A 16,151-nucleotide genomic window follows, 5' to 3' on the forward strand; every position below is an offset into this window, starting at 1 on the left:
AACGACGAGGAACACTAGACAGTCTCATTGCTGATCTCCTTATTCGCCGCGAGGCTCGCGTGGCGCTCAGCGTGCAAATGTCCGCCCTTATCCATGTCGGCGTCATACTCCTCGTCTCCGTCGCGGACTGACAGCTCTGCGCCGCGGTGTTCGGGTCCGAGGAAGATGACGATGAGCACGAATCCGAAAACGCAGCCCATGAAGATTGCCATGACTTTCCCGTAGTCGTAACGTTTGACGGTTGAGGTGGACAGTGCTTCCAGCGGAAAGCGTTCGCCTATTTTGGCTTCGATGGTGGATGACGCGGAGGATGCGAGATTGCCGAGTTGATATGCCGTGCCGACGATGAATGCGCGCATGGCTGGGGGGGAGAGTTCGGAGAGATAGATTGGCACGACGCCCCAGGCGCCTTGAACCATGAATTGCAGGAAGAAGACAGCTGCCATGATTCCGTTGTCGCGCACAAACGCCCACGGATAGATCAGCGCGCCGCCAAGTACGCAGGCAATCATAATCGACAGCCGCCGCCCGAGTGAGTCTGAGATGTGGCCAAACACAATGCCGCCTGCGATGGCGCCGAGGTTCGCGACAACCATGGTCACGGTGTTTTTATTCGTGCTGAAGCCCAGTTGCACGGTTAACATGGTCGGGTATAAGTCCTGCGAACCGTGGGACATAAAGTTGAAGCCTGCCATGAGAATAACGAGGTAGACCATGATGTGCCAGTATCCCTTGAAACTCGCCTTCGCCATGCGGAAGAACTCTGCACGGGGCGACGAGCGCTCAAGTTCGCGCTGCGCAAGATAAGAGTCCGTTTCTGGCAGACACAGGCGGAAGATGATGATCAGCACCGGCGGCGCGGCGCCGAACCAGAACAACGAGCGCCAGCCGTGCGCGGTCGTGGAGGTGAGCGCGCGGTTGAAGATCACCGCGAGCAGATATCCAAGCGCGTACCCTTCCTGCAGCATTCCCGAGACGATACCACGCGCGACGATCGGACAGTCTTCAAGCGCCGTGGCGGCACAGTTGCCGTAGATGCCGCCCATGGCGATGCCAAACAGCGCGCGAACGGCGAGGAACTGCTTATACGTCTGCACGAACCCGGTGCCGAGCTCCAACGCGATGAACAGCATGCAGTTGAAAATAAACGGCCACTTGCGCCCGAACTTATCTGAGCACACCCCGAAAATTAGCGCGCCGACAGATCGCAGCATGAGCACGAGCGTGATGCCCCATGTGATATCCGTCACGGAGCGGTCGAGGGTTTCAGCGATCTCCGTCGCGGTGAGCGAGACGGTGAAGAAGTCGAAAGCATCCCAGGTCCAGCCTGCAAGCGCGACAAGGAAGAAAAGCCATTGCTTCCGTGTGAGCGTGCGCAGCGCCGGGAGCGGGTTCGTCATACGGCCGTCGCGTGGAGGGCGGAGTGTGGAGATGCGCGTCGCGAGGTGGTGGCGCAGGCGCGCCTTCATGGAGTCCTGTGCCATCGCGAGGTCGGTGGATGACGATTGATCAAGTAGAGGAATAGCAGGAAACAGGACAAGCAGAGGGGCAAGCAGCTCCATATAACAGAACAGATCAGACAGAGAGATCACAAGCGTCACATGCGCTCCTCAGCAGTCCACGCGATCCGCGAACACGCTATCGGTGTTCAGCGCCGATAGCGTCGCTCGCGTAGTTCTGCTGTTCCCGTCGCATCCTCGGCGCGTTTCCGCGATGGCGGAGCTCTGGTGCGGGGTAGCGCGATCGCAGCGAGACAAGACAGGGAGCCAGGGTCGCCCCGCCGCCAAGAACGCCAGTTCCGTTCATCACGGGTATGAAATGCACGCCCAGTCTGCGCTCTATGCTTCGGCAGGAAAACATGCAGGCCGTTGTCGCGCTCGGGTGCCGCAGAGGAGACAGCACTGGCGATGGCAGTGTCTGCGGCCAGTGTGCTTGCCGCGAAGACGATGCCGAAGACAAAGGCATCGACGAAGTGTGGCGGTCGTGGCGGTGCGTGTGGCGCAGCTGCGAAGGAGATCGGGCGCGACGTCATCGCATACGTCATCGCGCGGCTCGCGCAAACATGTTCGCGCTGTTCTTCGATCACATCCTCTGCGACTGGTCTAGAGTCTACTGGCAGACGGACAGCTGGAGCAGTACCGTGGCGCGTCGCCCCACGCGTGCGCGATCGCACGACTGCACGTCGCTTGCACTTCCCCCTTTGTCGGCCGCGGACGAGCGGATGCGCAGCGGATATAAGTTTCGCCGCTAGCTGCGGGCCACAGCCGCGCTAAGCGCCACGCGCTCGACGGGTTCTTTTTATCCGCTCGCTACCGCGTCCGTGCGGGCTCACGCGGCCCGAGCGCACGCTGCAGTGCAGGTTCTTCAGATAAAATGATTCAAGACGAAACTCCGTATCATTATTACCAACTAAAGCGCGATATAACTAAAACAAAAAATCTATGGTACATGCAAGACGTCTAGATCTATTCCGGCTTCGCCTCCTCGTGCTCGGCGGCAGCGGGCGCGGCCTTCTCGAGGTCGTGCACGTGCTCGTCCTCCTGCTTCTGGAAGACGCGGTCGATGGAGAGATCAGCCTGCTGGTGCTCGGGCCCAAGGAACATGACGATGAAGACGAAGCCAAAGACACAGCCCATGAAGATGGCCATGACCTTCCCGTAGTCGTAACGTGCTACGGTCGAAGTGGAGAGGGCTTCCAAGGGGAAACGCTCGCCCATCTTGGCCTCGATGGTGGACGAGGCGGAGGAGGCAAGGTTGCCGAGCTGGTAGGCAATGCCGACGATGAATGTGCGCAGCGCGGGGGGCGAGAGCTCAGAGAGGTAGATGGGGATGACGCCCCAGGCGCCCTGGACCATGAACTGCAAGAAGAAGGCCGCCGCCATGATGCCGTTGTTTCGCACAAACGCCCAGGGGTAGATGAGCGCGCCGCCGATGACACATGCGACAAGCACGCAGAGCCGGCGACCAAAGCTGTCGGACAAGTGGCCGAAGAAGATACCGCCTGCGATGGCGCCGAGGTTGGCCACCGCCATAGTGACGGTCTCGCGATTAGTGCCAAAGCCGAGCTGCACAGTGAGCATGGTGGGGTAGAGGTCCTGCGACCCGTGGGACATGAAGTTGAAGCCCGCCATGAGCACGACCATGTAGATCATGTAGTGCCAGTACTCCTTGGTGCTCTGCTTGGCCTGCTTCATGAACGACTTGTGCGGCAAGCTGCGTTCCATCTGCATCTTCGCGATGAACGCGTCGTTCTCGGGGAGACACATGCGGAAAATGATGATAAGTACGGGCGGACAGGCGCCGAACCAGAAGAGCGCGCGCCAGCCATGCGAGGTCGTGTCGGTGAGCGCGCGGCTGAAGATGACGGCGAGGAGGTATCCGAGCGCGTAGCCCTGCTGCAGCATGCCGGAGATGATGCCGCGCGCAATGAGCGGGCAGTCTTCAAGCGCGGTCACCGCGCAGTTGCCGTAGATGCCGCCCATGGCGACGCCGAACAGAGCGCGCACGGCAAGGAACTGCTTGTAGGTCTGCACAAAGCCCGTACCGAGCTCGAGCGCGATGAAGATGGCGCAGTTGGCGATGAACGGCCACTTGCGTCCGTAGCGGTCAGAGAGGATGCCAAAGATGACCGCGCCGGTGGACCGCAGCATGAGCACGAGCGTGATGCCCCATGTGATGTCGGTGACGGAGCGGCCGAGTGTGACGGCAATCTTGGACGCCGTGAGGGAGACTGTGAAGAAGTCGAATGCGTCCCAGGTCCAGCCGCAGAGCGCGACAAGGAAGAAGAGCCACTGCTTGCGGTTCAGGCTGCGCAGGGCCGGAATGGGGTTCTCGACGTGGATGGGGGTGGCAGGGACGAGGGTAGGCAGGCGCGTTGCGAGGTGGTGCCCCAGGCGACGGTACCACACCGCCTTGGCTGGCGCGGAATCCAGAGCGTCCATTGCGGGTGTTACTGTGCGTGTGAGCACTGCAAAGACGGGCAGCGGGGAGCGTTATATATACGTGGCGGCTGCGGTGGGCGCGCGCTCGAGCATGGCGCGAAAACTCTGCACGGCAGGGCACATGAGGACGCCGTCGAGTCCGGTGATCGCCACGCACGCTTCAGGCACTGCTGCCGCCGCAAGCTCACCGCTCACAGCATCGCCGGCCTCCCGAACGGAGCCCAGTCTCGTCCGCTGCTGCTAGCCTGCTCCTCGACCGCACGCCGCGTCGGCGTGGAACGCCGACCGGCCCCGCGGTCTCGCATCGCCGACCCGGACGCAAGCAGCGAAGCGAGGAAAGCAACCAGAAAGAGAGTTCAGGCGCATTAGTAATTGCGGTTAGCGTGCGCCTTGTGTCCTGCGGGGTCGTGCGCCATTGACGCAGTGCGCTTCCCCTCCACGCTGCTTGTGGCAGCACCGGCGCGACTACTCGAACCAGCAGACCAGCAGACCAGTCTGCTGGTCGGCCGCTGGCCGCTGCTGCTGACCTGGCTGCCGCCGAGCGGTGAGCCTCCGCGTGCTAGGCTGCTGGCCGCCAGTGCAGTGCCGCGCCGCACAGGTGCGCCGCCGTTGGGGTGGCACGACCGCGAGACAAAAGCAGTTGCCGCTCTGGGGAAGCGGCATGGCCTGACGCCGGCGATGCTCCGGCTGGCGCGGAGTCCGGGGCAGTCGGCGCAGGCCCGGGGCCCCGCACTCCACACGCTCTCCCCACACTCCACCACCCAACCTCCTCCGCGCTCTTCCGAGTCGCGGCGCCACTGGCCTTCCGGCCACAGACCCTGGCCTGCCCCCAGGCCCCGCGCGTCCGGCGATAACCGTACGCGGCGCCGACTCGCCCTCCTAAAATAGCTTGTCCCGCACCCGGCCCGCCTGCCAAGCGCCGCAGCGCCTTATCCCCCCGGATCCCTGATGCCCCTTGGCGGCCGCGATGCTTGTGTCTGCCGTGCTGCTCGCAATTCCGCTCCGAAATGAACGCGTGGTTCCGGGTTGCGTGTTCTACCGGCGCCGTTCACGGTAATCGTACTGTCGTACACCGTGCAGGGTCGGCGGACCTCGCACGTTCGCAGAGTTCTCTTCCGCAGCGCGTTCGCCACGGCCAAGCAGCAGTGCTTTCCAGTCTGACAGCACGCGCGCCTGCTACATCTGCGTGAGGTGTTCACGCTGTTTAACAATATCGTAGAGCACCGTCTTCGTGCCAGCCCTCCCAGAGGTAGCGACACCACCACATGCAGCACGCTGGCCACTGCGAGTAATCTAGCCCATCCGCGCAACAACAGCCATTCCATTATCGTCTCGGAATACGCTCGTGGCGCCATGCTTCCGGTGGCAGGGCTGCACAATGCGAGGTCTCGCCCCACTCCAACGCAGCCAACAGCCCCTCGCTGATTTGAATTTCGCCAGCTTTGGGCTTGCCTCCGACTGCGACGCCATCGCGACTGCGCTCCAATTGCCAGCTGCACCACCAGGCACCACCAGTCCATTGTCGCACACAGACTGCTCAACGCCGTTGCACATATATCTGCTACGCAACGGCCGTTTGAAGAGCACTTCGGCGCGTGTATATGACGGTGCTCATCGTCGCGCTCCAGCCCGGCCTCCGCGGCTGCCTGCAAGAGCGCGCTCGCCCGCACCATCGCACCTCTCACACACGCTCTATCTTCTTTTAGCACGCCAAAAACACGCAGCTATATCGATGTAAGTCTCTGTCCCCTCGCAGCTCTGCTCGCACACGACGTCCGGCCCATGGTCCCTGCCTCGACGCACGACTGTCCCGAAGACAAGGAACTGCGAACAAAGTTCACGGTCATGTGACTGCCCACCGGCTGTCACGTGAAATGTCGGTCACGTGAACTTCTGCGAACAGCGACTGCGCTCCTTCTCTCTCTGCGGTGGATCGGCGTGTCAGCGGCCTCGGGCGGTGTAATCTCGCTCTGGGCTACGGCGGGAAACCCAGCAAGAACGCGGCAGCGACCTCAGCGCGAAAGTGGCAGGTGGACTGCGCCAAAGATGCGTCATCGTAGACACCGCACCGCGCTCAGAAAAAATTGCGCCCACTCGTCCAAAAAACCCACACGCGACAAGATTTTTCTCTACTTCGTCCCAACACCACCACCCTCGACGTCTCTGCCATTGCTGCCTCTCCGCCAGTGCAGTATAGGCCTCTCCGCATTCTATGCCGCCGCTGTTGCTCATCCGGTCGTCGACCGCGGTGCTGTCTGCACCGGTCCTGCGCACCTTCGCGACATGTGCCGCCGCGGCCAAGCTCACGGCTTTCACTGCCCGGCAACTGCTTCATGCCGGCTCCGTCGCGAAGCACGCGCGCTCCTCGAGCCTCCTCCGCGCTTACTCGACCTCCATTCCAGTCGAGCCGCCAAAGTCTGAGCCCATCCCGGCAGTCACCGGCAAGCGCGGTCCCTACAAGGGCGCATCTGCGATCCAAGGAATCACCCCCAAGCTCGTCGACGTTTCCAAAGTCCTTGTCGTTGGCTCCGGCGCTCTCAGTATCGGTCAGGCTGGCGAGTTTGATTACTCGGGTATGCTGTTATGTGTTGACCGCCGCATTGTGCTCATGCTGATCGCTCCCACGTCCAGGTTCCCAAGCCATCAAAGCCCTCCAGGAAGCCAACAAGAAGTCTATCCTCATCAATCCGAACATCGCGACCAACCAGACCTCGCATGCCCTTGCCGATGAAATATACTACCTACCCGTGCGTTCAATCCTGCGCTTCCTTTGCACACCGCTCGATTCTAATCTCTTCGTTTAAGGTTACCCCGGAATACATCATCTACGTCATCGAGCGCGAGCGGCCAGATGGTATCCTGCTCACCTTCGGCGGCCAGACTGCCCTGAACGTCGGCGTTCAGCTAGAGAAGATGGGCGTCTTCGAGCGCTACGGCGTCAAGGTTCTCGGTACCCCCATTGCCACGCTCGAGACCTCTGAGGACCGTGACTTGTTCGCCAAGGCTCTTACCGAGATCGATATCCCAATCGCAAAGTCTATTGCGGTCTCCACCGTCGACGACGCGCTCGAGGCTGCCAACACTGTCGGATACCCGATTATCGTTCGTTCTGCGTACGCCCTCGGCGGTCTCGGATCTGGTTTTGCCAAGGATGCTGAGGAGCTTCGCAATCTTGCGTCCCAAAGTCTCTCATTGTCACCTCAGATCCTCGTCGAGACCTCGCTCAAGGGCTGGAAGGAAGTCGAGTATGAAGTCGTTCGCGACTCTGCCGACAACTGTATCACCGTTTGCAACATGGAAAACTTTGATCCCCTCGGCATCCACACCGGCGACTCCATTGTCGTCGCGCCTTCCCAGACCCTCTCGGACGAGGAGTACCACATGCTCCGAACCGCGGCCATCAAGATTATCCGTCATCTCGGCGTCGTCGGCGAGTGCAACGTCCAGTACGCTCTTCAGCCCGACGGCCTCGATTACCGCGTCATTGAGGTCAACGCTCGTCTCTCTCGTTCATCTGCTCTCGCCTCCAAGGCTACTGGATACCCGTTGGCTTACACCGCCGCCAAGATCGCTCTTGGCCACACCCTGCCTGACCTGCCCAACCACGTCACCAAGACAACCTCCGCAAACTTCGAGCCCTCCCTCGACTACATCGTCACCAAGATTCCCCGTTGGGATCTAGCCAAGTTCCAGCATGTCAAGCGCGACATTGGATCTTCCATGAAGTCCGTTGGTGAGGTCATGGCTATCGGCCGCACGTTCGAGGAGTCCATCCAAAAGGCCATCCGCCAAGTCGACCCGTCTTTTATTGGTTTCCAGGGCGCCGAGTTCGAGGATCTTGACGCCGCTCTCGCAAATCCCACAGACCGTCGCTGGCTCGCGGTCGGACAGGCTTTGCTGCACGAGAACTACACCGTCGACCAGGTCCACGAGCTTTCCAAAATCGACAAGTGGTTCTTGCACAAGCTCATGAACATTGTTCAGATGCAGAAGGAGCTCGAGGCTATTGGCTCCCTCTTTGGTGTCACCAAGGATATTCTGCTGCACGCGAAGAAACTGGGATTCTCGGACAAGCAGATTGCGTACGCTGTTGGCGCCAATGAAGAAGAAGTTCGTGCCCGCAGAAAGGGATTCGAGATCATTCCTGTCGTCAAGAAGATTGATACTCTCGCTGCCGAGTTTCCTGCCGACACCAACTACTTGTACACTACATACAACGCCACGGAATCCGACATCACCTTCGACGAGCACGGTACTCTGGTTCTAGGTTCTGGCGTCTACAGAATCGGGTCTTCTGTTGAGTTTGACTGGTGTGCAGTCAGCACTGCCCGAGCTCTCCGCGAATCTGGCCGCAAGACTATCATGATAAACTACAACCCGGAGACTGTGTCGACCGACTTTGACGAGGTCGACAGACTTTACTTTGAAGAGCTCTCGTACGAACGTGTTATGGATATCTACGAGATTGAGTCTGCCAAGGGCGTTGTCGTGTCCGTCGGTGGTCAGCTTCCTCAGAACATTGCTCTGAAGCTGCAGTCCGCGGGATGCAAGGTTCTGGGGACGAATCCTGAAGATATCGATCGCGCAGAGGACCGACACAAGTTTTCTACCATCCTGGACTCTATCGAGGTTGACCAGCCCGCCTGGAAGGAGCTCTCTTCGGTGACTGCTGCCAAGGAGTTTGCTGACTCCGTCGGATACCCGGTTCTGGTTCGCCCGTCCTACGTTCTCAGTGGTGCCGCCATGGCTGTCATCCGCGGCGAGCACGAGTTGATAGAGAAGCTGACTTTGGCATCGAATGTGTCTCCGGACCATCCTGTTGTCATCAGCAAGTTCATTGAGGGTGCCCAGGAGATCGACGTCGACGCTGTTGCGTATCGCGGCAAAGTTCTCGTACACGCTGTGTCTGAGCACGTTGAGAATGCTGGTGTCCACTCCGGCGACGCCACGCTTGTTCTGCCCCCGGTTTCTATCGACAACACTACGCTGCAGCGAGTGAAGGAGATCGCGGATAAGGTTGCGGCGGCTTGGAAGATTTCCGGACCGTTCAACATGCAGATCATCAAGGCTAGTCCTGCGGACCCCGACGGTCTGCCCGAGCTGAAGGTTATCGAGTGCAACCTCCGCGCGTCCCGGTCGTTCCCTTTCGTATCTAAGGTTCTTGGTGTGAACTTCATCGACGTTGCCACTAAGGCTTTGATCGGCAAGGATGTTCCCGAGCCGGTTGATCTGATGGCGCAGCAGCGCAACTACGTCGCCGTCAAGGTTCCCCAATTCTCCTTCACCCGACTTGCGGGTGCGGACCCATTCCTCGGCGTCGAGATGGCGTCTACTGGTGAGGTCGCGTGCTTCGGTAAGGACATGATCGAAGCCTATTGGACCGCAATCCAGGCGACCATGAACTTTAAGCTGCCTGTTCCTCCGGCTGGCATTCTATTCGGCGGCGACGTGACCAGCCCATACCTCGGCCAGGTCGCGTCGTTACTCGTGCCTATGGGCTTCAAGATCTACGTCGCGTCACCGGTCGTTAAGAAGTACCTGCTGAGCGCTCTGGCCGATTCTTTGAGCAACGGCCGCCCTGTCGCTGTGTCCACGATCGAGTTCCCCAAGACCGACAAGCGCAAGCTGAACGAGGTCTTCCAGAAGTACGATATCCGGTGCGTGTTCAACCTCGCGAAGGAGCGGGCGAACAACCTGCTGGATGAGGACTACATTATGAGACGGAATGCGATTGATTTCGGCATTCCGTTGTTCAACGAGCCGAAGACGGCGGTGTTGTTTGCTGAGTGCTTGAAGGAGAAGCTGCCGACCAAGAAGGAGGGCACGATTCCATCAGAAGTCGAGCGGTGGAGCGAGTGGATCGGCGGAAAGCCGGTGTAAAAAAATCTATGGACGTGTTTTTGTTCTACTTTTTAGATGTAAATAATAATGGCGAAACTAGATAACTACCCATTTTTCCTTCCTAATATAGTACAAATATGACCGACTAATGGTGTATTAGCTCGGTCTCGTAAACATGCCGGATGATGCGAGAGAGCTGTTCGAACCTGACCTTGCCGTTGGGCGCGGTCGCGGTTGCGGTCGCAGGGGTGCTGGGAGTCTGTGGTGACGTCGTCTCCGGCGCTTTCTGGACAACGGCGTCGTCGTGGATGGTCCAGCCGGGCATTTCCGCGTCAATCCACGTCTGGACCTCTTCCCGCGTCGAAAAGTTCCACCACGCCATTGCAGTTTCAAGCTTCAGGCTGCGCATAGAGAGCACGATTGTGTTGTTGATCCCCCGCCGGATCTCGTCGTCGAAGCCTACGACTTCGGCGACAAGGTCGACGTACTCCTCGTCGGCACCGGAAGACAGCGTGCGCCAGAACGCTGGGAACGCGGCGAGCTCGAGCAGCGAGTTAAGGTACGTGAGCCGGTGTACCGAGTTTGTGAGGTAGTCCTGCTCCGCAGTGGGTGGAAGGGGGACAGTGGAAGGCGCAGAGGCGGCGATGGAGGGCGAGGCGGTCGGGTAGGTGTGCAGCACAGAGGGGGGAAGGAGGTGCAGAGCAAGGGAGAAGTCGGGGGCAGGGAACACGGTCAATGCTTTGGCGAGGATGTTCACGACAGTCTCGTCCCGGACCTGGTCTGGGTTGAATTGGTATCTGCGTGACGTTATTAGTTATTTGCATCGTATACCACGAAGGAATTGTATATAAAGTGCCACGAATAGCGGTGCGCGCGAGATCAGGTAGAGCTAATAGGACTGCCATTGACGAGAGTATTTCCCCGTCTACACTAATACATGCTAATTGTAATTCTGATAGTCTCATCATTTGCACGCGTCCACGGTCTTCGTGGCAACATTCAAACAACTTCCGATCCAGATGAAAATATAGTACTCACAGTTTGAGCAGCGCAAAGTTCGCCGCGCCGTCGTAGCTGCCTGACGAGCACTGCGTCGCCACATAGTCCTGGAACGTCTTGATGTTGTCAGGGTTGTATCGCAGAAGCGAAGTAAGTATCGAGTCGATCTCAGCTGGCCGCGACTCTGGAGCTTGCGAGGATGAGACTGTAGACTGCGGCATCGTTGATATTGGTATTGTGCGAGTAGGAGAATCCGTTCGTGAGAAATTTTGCGTGGCGGCGTCGGCGCTCGTTCTGCTGACGCAACGTGAGGGATATGTACTTCGTGCTCTCCATTAACTTCGCTTATTCGTGGTTCCATCTTCCTATTCATCTTCTTCTGTTCGTCATTACGCCGTCGACCACATCGTACGTTTTTATTCTTTAGTCTCGTGTGGCTCCTACGGTGCTGTATTGTTGCTGATTATAGGCATCAAATCAGCAAATTTCGCTTGTTTGTTTGCTGAAGTACAGACGGTCGTGTGGCTGTCGGTTATCCGGGATCAGTGTGTCTCTGTGTCGATCTTATAAAATAACAGAACCAGAAAGAGAACAAAAGCATTATCACAAAGAAAGAGATTCGAAAATATACAATCTACTCTCCTCTCCGTGCCTGTACTTGAAAGGTGTCCTGTTGGGTGATCTCTTTCAAGCCATCACCTCCGGCTTTCTCCATCACCCTGCAATCTTATTTCTTCATTCATCCTGTTCTTGTTGTCATCTTCCCTCTTTCCTAATTTTAGATCACTGTCATGTCGCTGAACAGCTACGCCAGTACAAGTGGCGGGGCTACTGAGCTCCCGGGATACGCTTCACCTGTAGGCGACAGCAGCGACGAGGAGACCAGAACGAAGGCCACTGTAATACCTACGAGCTCAGCACTTCCGCAATCGCAGTCGACTTTGATGACTCCTACTGTCAGTCAATCTAATGGCATGGATCAAATCGCGGCGGTGCCTCAAGCTGCAGCGACACAGGTCTTGACGCCGGTTTCCGAGACTCCAGTTGTGGCACCGATTCCAGTCTCGGCTACGGTTGCTGTAGCTGTTCCGGTAGTGGCAGATGACGACGGATCCTCCTCTTCTGACGAATCAGTGGCGTCGTCGGCATCTTCAGATTCGGTGAAGTCAGCTACATTCGTTGACCCCGCCGCGTCACTCACCGCAGCGACGGCCACGCGACGTCGGCGACTACCTCGCGATGTTATAGGCATTCTCGAAGATCGCATCAAGCGCGACGGTGCATACGTTCCGCTGCAAGTTTACAAGGACCTCATCTCTGAGTACTCGCGCCGCGGTAAGCTCGAGTCCACGCGCGACGCATATGAACGCGCGCTCGGTGCATACCCCTCCGTGCCATCACTGTGGATCGCGTACGCAGAGCTCGAACAAAGTGCAGGTGAGTTCGACAAAGTCGATGAGATCTACCGCCGAGCGCTCGCGGCCGTGACCAGTTTGGGCCTGTGGCAGCACTACCTCACGTACGTGCGCCGCCGCAACAACGTCGTAACCGACGGCGAGAACGCGCGAAGGGTCATCACGCAGGCGTTCGAGCTCGTGCTTGGTAAAGTCGGTATCGATGTGCGCGCAGGCAAACTTTGGCGCGAGTTTATTGATTTTGTGAAGAGCACGCCTGATGGGCGTTCGACATGGGAAACACAGCAGAAGATGGATCTGCTGCGCAAGATATTTCAACGCGTTATCTGCATTCCCGTAGAAAACCTGGAGAGTCTGTGGCAGGAGTATAACTCGTTTGAGAATAAACTCAACAAATTGACTGTAGGTTCCGATACCCAAAAAATTGAACCTGTTTTTTCTGTGCATTGATTAAACTGTTTCTTTTTATTATCTAGGCTCGAAAGATTCTCTCGGACAAAGCTCCGTTTTATATGACCGCTCGAGCATGTCTCAAGGAACTGCAACAATCAACACGGGACCTTTCGCGGGACGCGTTGCCTGTCAAGCCCCGCTGGCGTGACAACGAGCTTGCTCAGGTCGTGCAGTGGCAGAAGTGGATCGATTTCGAACGGCGCGATCCCCTCGGCTTCATGAACGACGACGGCAAGAGCGGAATGCCAGGCGGCAAGGAGCAGGTCATTCAGCGTGTGCTGTACGCGTTCAATCAGGCGCTGCAGCCGCTGAGATTTTATCCACAGATGTGGTTCGAGGCGTCGGAGTATTGCTCGTCGGTAAACTTGATTGATGAGCAGCTCAGCTTCTTGAAGGACGGCACGGCGGCGAATCCCGGAAGCTCGCTGCTACATTTTCGACTGGCCGAGGTGTATGAGCTCGCGAAGAAGAAAGAGGAAGCAAAAAAGACGTATATCACCCTTGGAGCGAGTATATTGGCGGAAATAGAATCCGTTAAGCTTGCGGATGAGGAGAAGAAGGACGCGATTCTTGCAAAGGAAGGGATTTCCAACGGCGGTATGACGACTCAGGACGATGGCGCAGGCGCAGTGCCTGTTGCGACGAAATACAGCGCCGCTGTGGAGAAGAAGCTCAAAGCAGTCGATGAGAGCTCGCAGAAGCGGATCGCGTTGCTGTCGAAGGACCTCACGTTATGCAATACCATGCGTATGCGCGCTGTAAAGCGTATGGAAGGTCTTAAAGTTGCGCGCCAAGTTTTCGCCGAAGCGCGCAAGCAGGAGTATTGCACACATCACATTTTTGTCGCGTCTGCGCTTATGGAGTATCATCACAACGGGACTACTGATATAGCGAAAAATATTTTTGAGTTTGGCATGCGCAAGTTCGGGGATATGTTGTCTTTTGTTGAGCAGTACCTGGACTTCCTGATGATGACCAACGACGACACGATCGTGCGCTCGCTGTTTGAGCGCACAGTTTCGCGCATGTCCAGCGCGGATCTACGGCCTCTGTTCCGGAAGTTTTATGCGTACGAGGCTGCGTACGGCAGCGAGTTATCCGCAGTCTCGAAGCTTGAAACCCGCATGTTGGAGCTTTATCCCGACGTGAAGCCGATTGCGCGGTTTGCGAGCAGATACACGCTTGGCGGACATAGCATTATCGGCGAACGCGAGGTTGGTCCGGCTGTGTACAGGGAGATCATGAAGGACGACGAGGTCGCGGAGATTACGGGCAGAAGCGCGGCGATGGAGCTATCCGAGGACGATGACGACGAGGAGCTCGGCCCGGGCTCGGCTGCCGCGCATGCCGCGATGGCGCTTGTCGCGCCGCAGAGGGCCTCATCGCTGCAGCCGCCACAGCGATCGAGACGAGAACGGAAGAGAATGCGCGACGAGGGACGGGTTGCTACGTCCAGTGCTGGCGGCGATCGGGAACCGCGGAAGCGAAAACGCAAGCGCGACAAGACCACTAGCGCGGCGTCCACCTTCTCGACGTTGATCTCAGCCTCGCCAAATGCACTGCCATCGCAGCAGCAATTAATGCAGCAACAGATGGCGCTACAGCACGAGCAGCAATCGCTATCGCAATCTCAGCCACCACTGCCGCAACTGTTCACTCCATCCAATTCAAACAGTTTCGGCATGCCCGACAGCGTGATGCATTTCCTCTCGCTCCTCCCGCCGGCGTCGAGTTACAACGCTGTGTTGTTCGATCCTGCCGCGATCGCACGCTTGCTTGAACAGACTGATATCCCGAGCTACCCACCCGCACATGCCGATATAACGAAGTTTAGGCAAACGTAGAATTTTGCTGAAATTTTTGGCGAGGGTTGTATATTTTTGTTGTATATTTTTGTTGTCTCTCAAAAGTTTGTCACGTGCGAGAGTTATCCAGAGTTGGGGACTCAGATGTTGCATATCGTGGCTTTTAATTGTAAAATAGACGTTTTATTTTGATGAGCAGTGACATACGTACAATAGCTAACTAATATATCTGCTCTTAACTATCGAGTAGGCGCTGCTCGATCTCTTGCTGGTGTGAATGATTGAGACGGCGTTTAAACAGACGTTCGTTCTTTGTCAGAGAATGGCTCACTTTATGCCAGTTTCTCTGTTTGAATGTAAGCAGCATACATACTTGCAGTCTAATGTCGACTGATGCATTGCGGTCGCACTCTATCACGTAAACTAGCTGCTCTAACCTGCTTGTGGGTGCTGGCAACACGTTTGCTCCAAAACCATGAAGTCGCAAAGTTGAAAGACTGCAAGATCCTAGCAACTGTATGGAATCGTCGAACATGGTAGAAGTGACTGTCTGGCCAGCTTTTTAGCGAGCGGCGACCACCAGAGCCGGAGGGTGCTGGATAGTGGAAACGAACCCATACCCTCAGCGGTGTCGCGATGAGCAGAGCGCGAACCACAGGTGGGCAGCGCAGCACCCGGCGAGGCGAACAACGACGAGATTGCGCAGCAGCGTTATTTGTGCGCGGTCGTTGATGTCATTGTCGTCCAGCTCTGGCCGCGCAACCAGCTTGGCGCTGCGGCAGCACCACTGGTTTACGCAACACGCGTCTGCGACGCGCCGAATCGGGAAGCTAGTCAACGAGCATTGTTTATCTGTTTGTGGACGATAATCTGATATGTATAGCGTCTCCTGCGAGGTGAATGAGGAAGATAGCAGATTGGAGCGCTGAGGCGGTGTGCTAGGTCTCACAACGCTTGCATAATTCGTGCCACGTAGATGGCACCAGTCCGCTGTGCATCTCCATCTCTTTCACATGCGTTGATGAACCCGTCCCCTCTCATCTGAGAAGTCCACCCGTTTCCCCATCTGAAATTCCTCTTCTTTCCTTTCCTCGCTTTCACGCTGCAACTTTCACTGCATCTAGACGCGCCTGGCTTGAGTCTCACCCTCACCACCTGGACACTACTCTACACCACACAGGAACATCTCACGACGCATGGATAGACAACACATGTACACTGCTCATCATGCCACACCGGAACTACACATCTCCCGTACTCAGATATCAGCGGTGACATATACATCGTTGGGTCTCTGGCATGCACCACACCACAGCTGCGCAACCCAGCACTCATCTTCAACGCACATCCATGGTACGCATCAGTGACACACGTGTACACATGCCACCAGCATACACCACATCGATGTGTATAGTGTCCACATGTGCACGTACACACCATACGACATGGAAGATCACACTTGTCCATACTAGTCCACACTTCGACAGGTCCTCGCCTGCGCTCTAGTGCACTGACTGTTGCTTTGCAGGAGGCCAGACCTTCTACTCTTTGCTGCACATTGTCACTCCCTCTAGTTCTTAATTTGTTCATTTGCTAACATTGCTTCGAGGCTCAGCTGCGGTCGGCTCCAAAATTCTCTTTCCAAGTCGTAGTGTAGAAGCATACATCGGCGAAGGAAAGCCATGGCAGAGCTGTTG

At 57.2% G+C, this 16,151-nt stretch overlaps 5 protein-coding genes across 5 annotated transcripts; 2 read left to right on the forward strand and 3 right to left on the reverse strand.

Annotated features, from left to right (window-relative positions):
• Nucleotides 1-14: 14 nt before the first annotated feature.
• Nucleotides 15-1,484, reverse strand: V1518DRAFT_373224 (major facilitator superfamily domain-containing protein; the record flags this gene model as incomplete). The annotated part of the gene is made up of 1 exon (XM_066901424.1): nt 15-1,484. The coding sequence occupies one exon, from the start codon at nt 1,482-1,484 to the stop codon at nt 15-17; it is 1,470 nt and encodes a 489-aa protein (XP_066759906.1).
• Nucleotides 1,485-2,377: 893 nt separating this feature from the next.
• Nucleotides 2,378-3,955, reverse strand: V1518DRAFT_416195 (major facilitator superfamily domain-containing protein). Its single transcript, XM_066903997.1, has one exon. The coding sequence runs from the start codon at nt 3,939-3,941 to the stop codon at nt 2,466-2,468; it is 1,476 nt and encodes a 491-aa protein (XP_066759907.1). The 5' UTR covers nt 3,942-3,955; the 3' UTR covers nt 2,378-2,465.
• Nucleotides 3,956-5,884: 1,929 nt separating this feature from the next.
• On the forward strand, nt 5,885-10,079 carry V1518DRAFT_262243 (uncharacterized protein). The gene is made up of 3 exons (XM_066901015.1): nt 5,885-6,514; nt 6,573-6,688; nt 6,747-10,079. The coding sequence occupies exons 1-3, from the start codon at nt 6,154-6,156 to the stop codon at nt 9,819-9,821; spliced, it is 3,552 nt and encodes a 1,183-aa protein (XP_066759908.1). The 5' UTR covers nt 5,885-6,153; the 3' UTR covers nt 9,822-10,079.
• Nucleotides 9,821-11,029, reverse strand: V1518DRAFT_416198 (armadillo-type protein). The gene is made up of 2 exons (XM_066903998.1): nt 10,821-11,029; nt 9,821-10,579 (listed from the first exon to the last, which is right to left on the reverse strand). The coding sequence occupies exons 1-2, from the start codon at nt 11,000-11,002 to the stop codon at nt 9,928-9,930; spliced, it is 834 nt and encodes a 277-aa protein (XP_066759909.1). The 5' UTR covers nt 11,003-11,029; the 3' UTR covers nt 9,821-9,927.
• Nucleotides 11,030-11,152: 123 nt separating this feature from the next.
• On the forward strand, nt 11,153-14,689 carry V1518DRAFT_416202 (uncharacterized protein). Its single transcript, XM_066903999.1, has 3 exons — nt 11,153-11,189; nt 11,263-12,598; nt 12,673-14,689. Exons 2-3 carry the CDS (start codon nt 11,573-11,575, stop codon nt 14,491-14,493), a joined length of 2,847 nt encoding a protein of 948 aa, XP_066759910.1. The 5' UTR covers nt 11,153-11,189; nt 11,263-11,572; the 3' UTR covers nt 14,494-14,689.
• The last annotated feature ends 1,462 nt before the right edge of the window (nt 14,690-16,151 follow it).

Source organism: Limtongia smithiae (assembly GCF_038497785.1).
Source record: "Limtongia smithiae strain NRRL Y-17922 unplaced genomic scaffold V1518scaffold_5, whole genome shotgun sequence".
In the NCBI taxonomy this organism is placed as follows: domain Eukaryota; kingdom Fungi; phylum Ascomycota; class Lipomycetes; order Lipomycetales; family Lipomycetaceae; genus Limtongia; species Limtongia smithiae.

Bases quoted from the DNA above. Each gene is read 5' to 3' on its own strand.
- V1518DRAFT_416195 (XM_066903997.1), bottom strand. From the start codon at position 3,941: ATGGACGCTCTGGATTCCGCGCCAGCCAAGGCGGTGTGGTACCGTCGC.
- V1518DRAFT_262243 (XM_066901015.1), top strand. From the start codon at position 6,154: ATGCCGCCGCTGTTGCTCATCCGGTCGTCGACCGCGGTGCTGTCTGCA. The intron at 6,515-6,572 runs GTATGCTGTTAT...TCCCACGTCCAG, and splicing joins TGGCGAGTTTGATTACTCGG to GTTCCCAAGCCATCAAAGCC. The intron at 6,689-6,746 runs GTGCGTTCAATC...TCTTCGTTTAAG, and splicing joins ATGAAATATACTACCTACCC to GTTACCCCGGAATACATCAT.
- V1518DRAFT_416202 (XM_066903999.1), top strand. From the start codon at position 11,573: ATGTCGCTGAACAGCTACGCCAGTACAAGTGGCGGGGCTACTGAGCTC. The intron at 12,599-12,672 runs GTAGGTTCCGAT...TTTATTATCTAG, and splicing joins ATAAACTCAACAAATTGACT to GCTCGAAAGATTCTCTCGGA.
- V1518DRAFT_416198 (XM_066903998.1), bottom strand. From the start codon at position 11,002: ATGCCGCAGTCTACAGTCTCATCCTCGCAAGCTCCAGAGTCGCGGCCA. The intron at 10,580-10,820 runs GTGAGTACTATA...AACGTCACGCAG, and splicing joins AACTTTGCGCTGCTCAAACT to ATACCAATTCAACCCAGACC.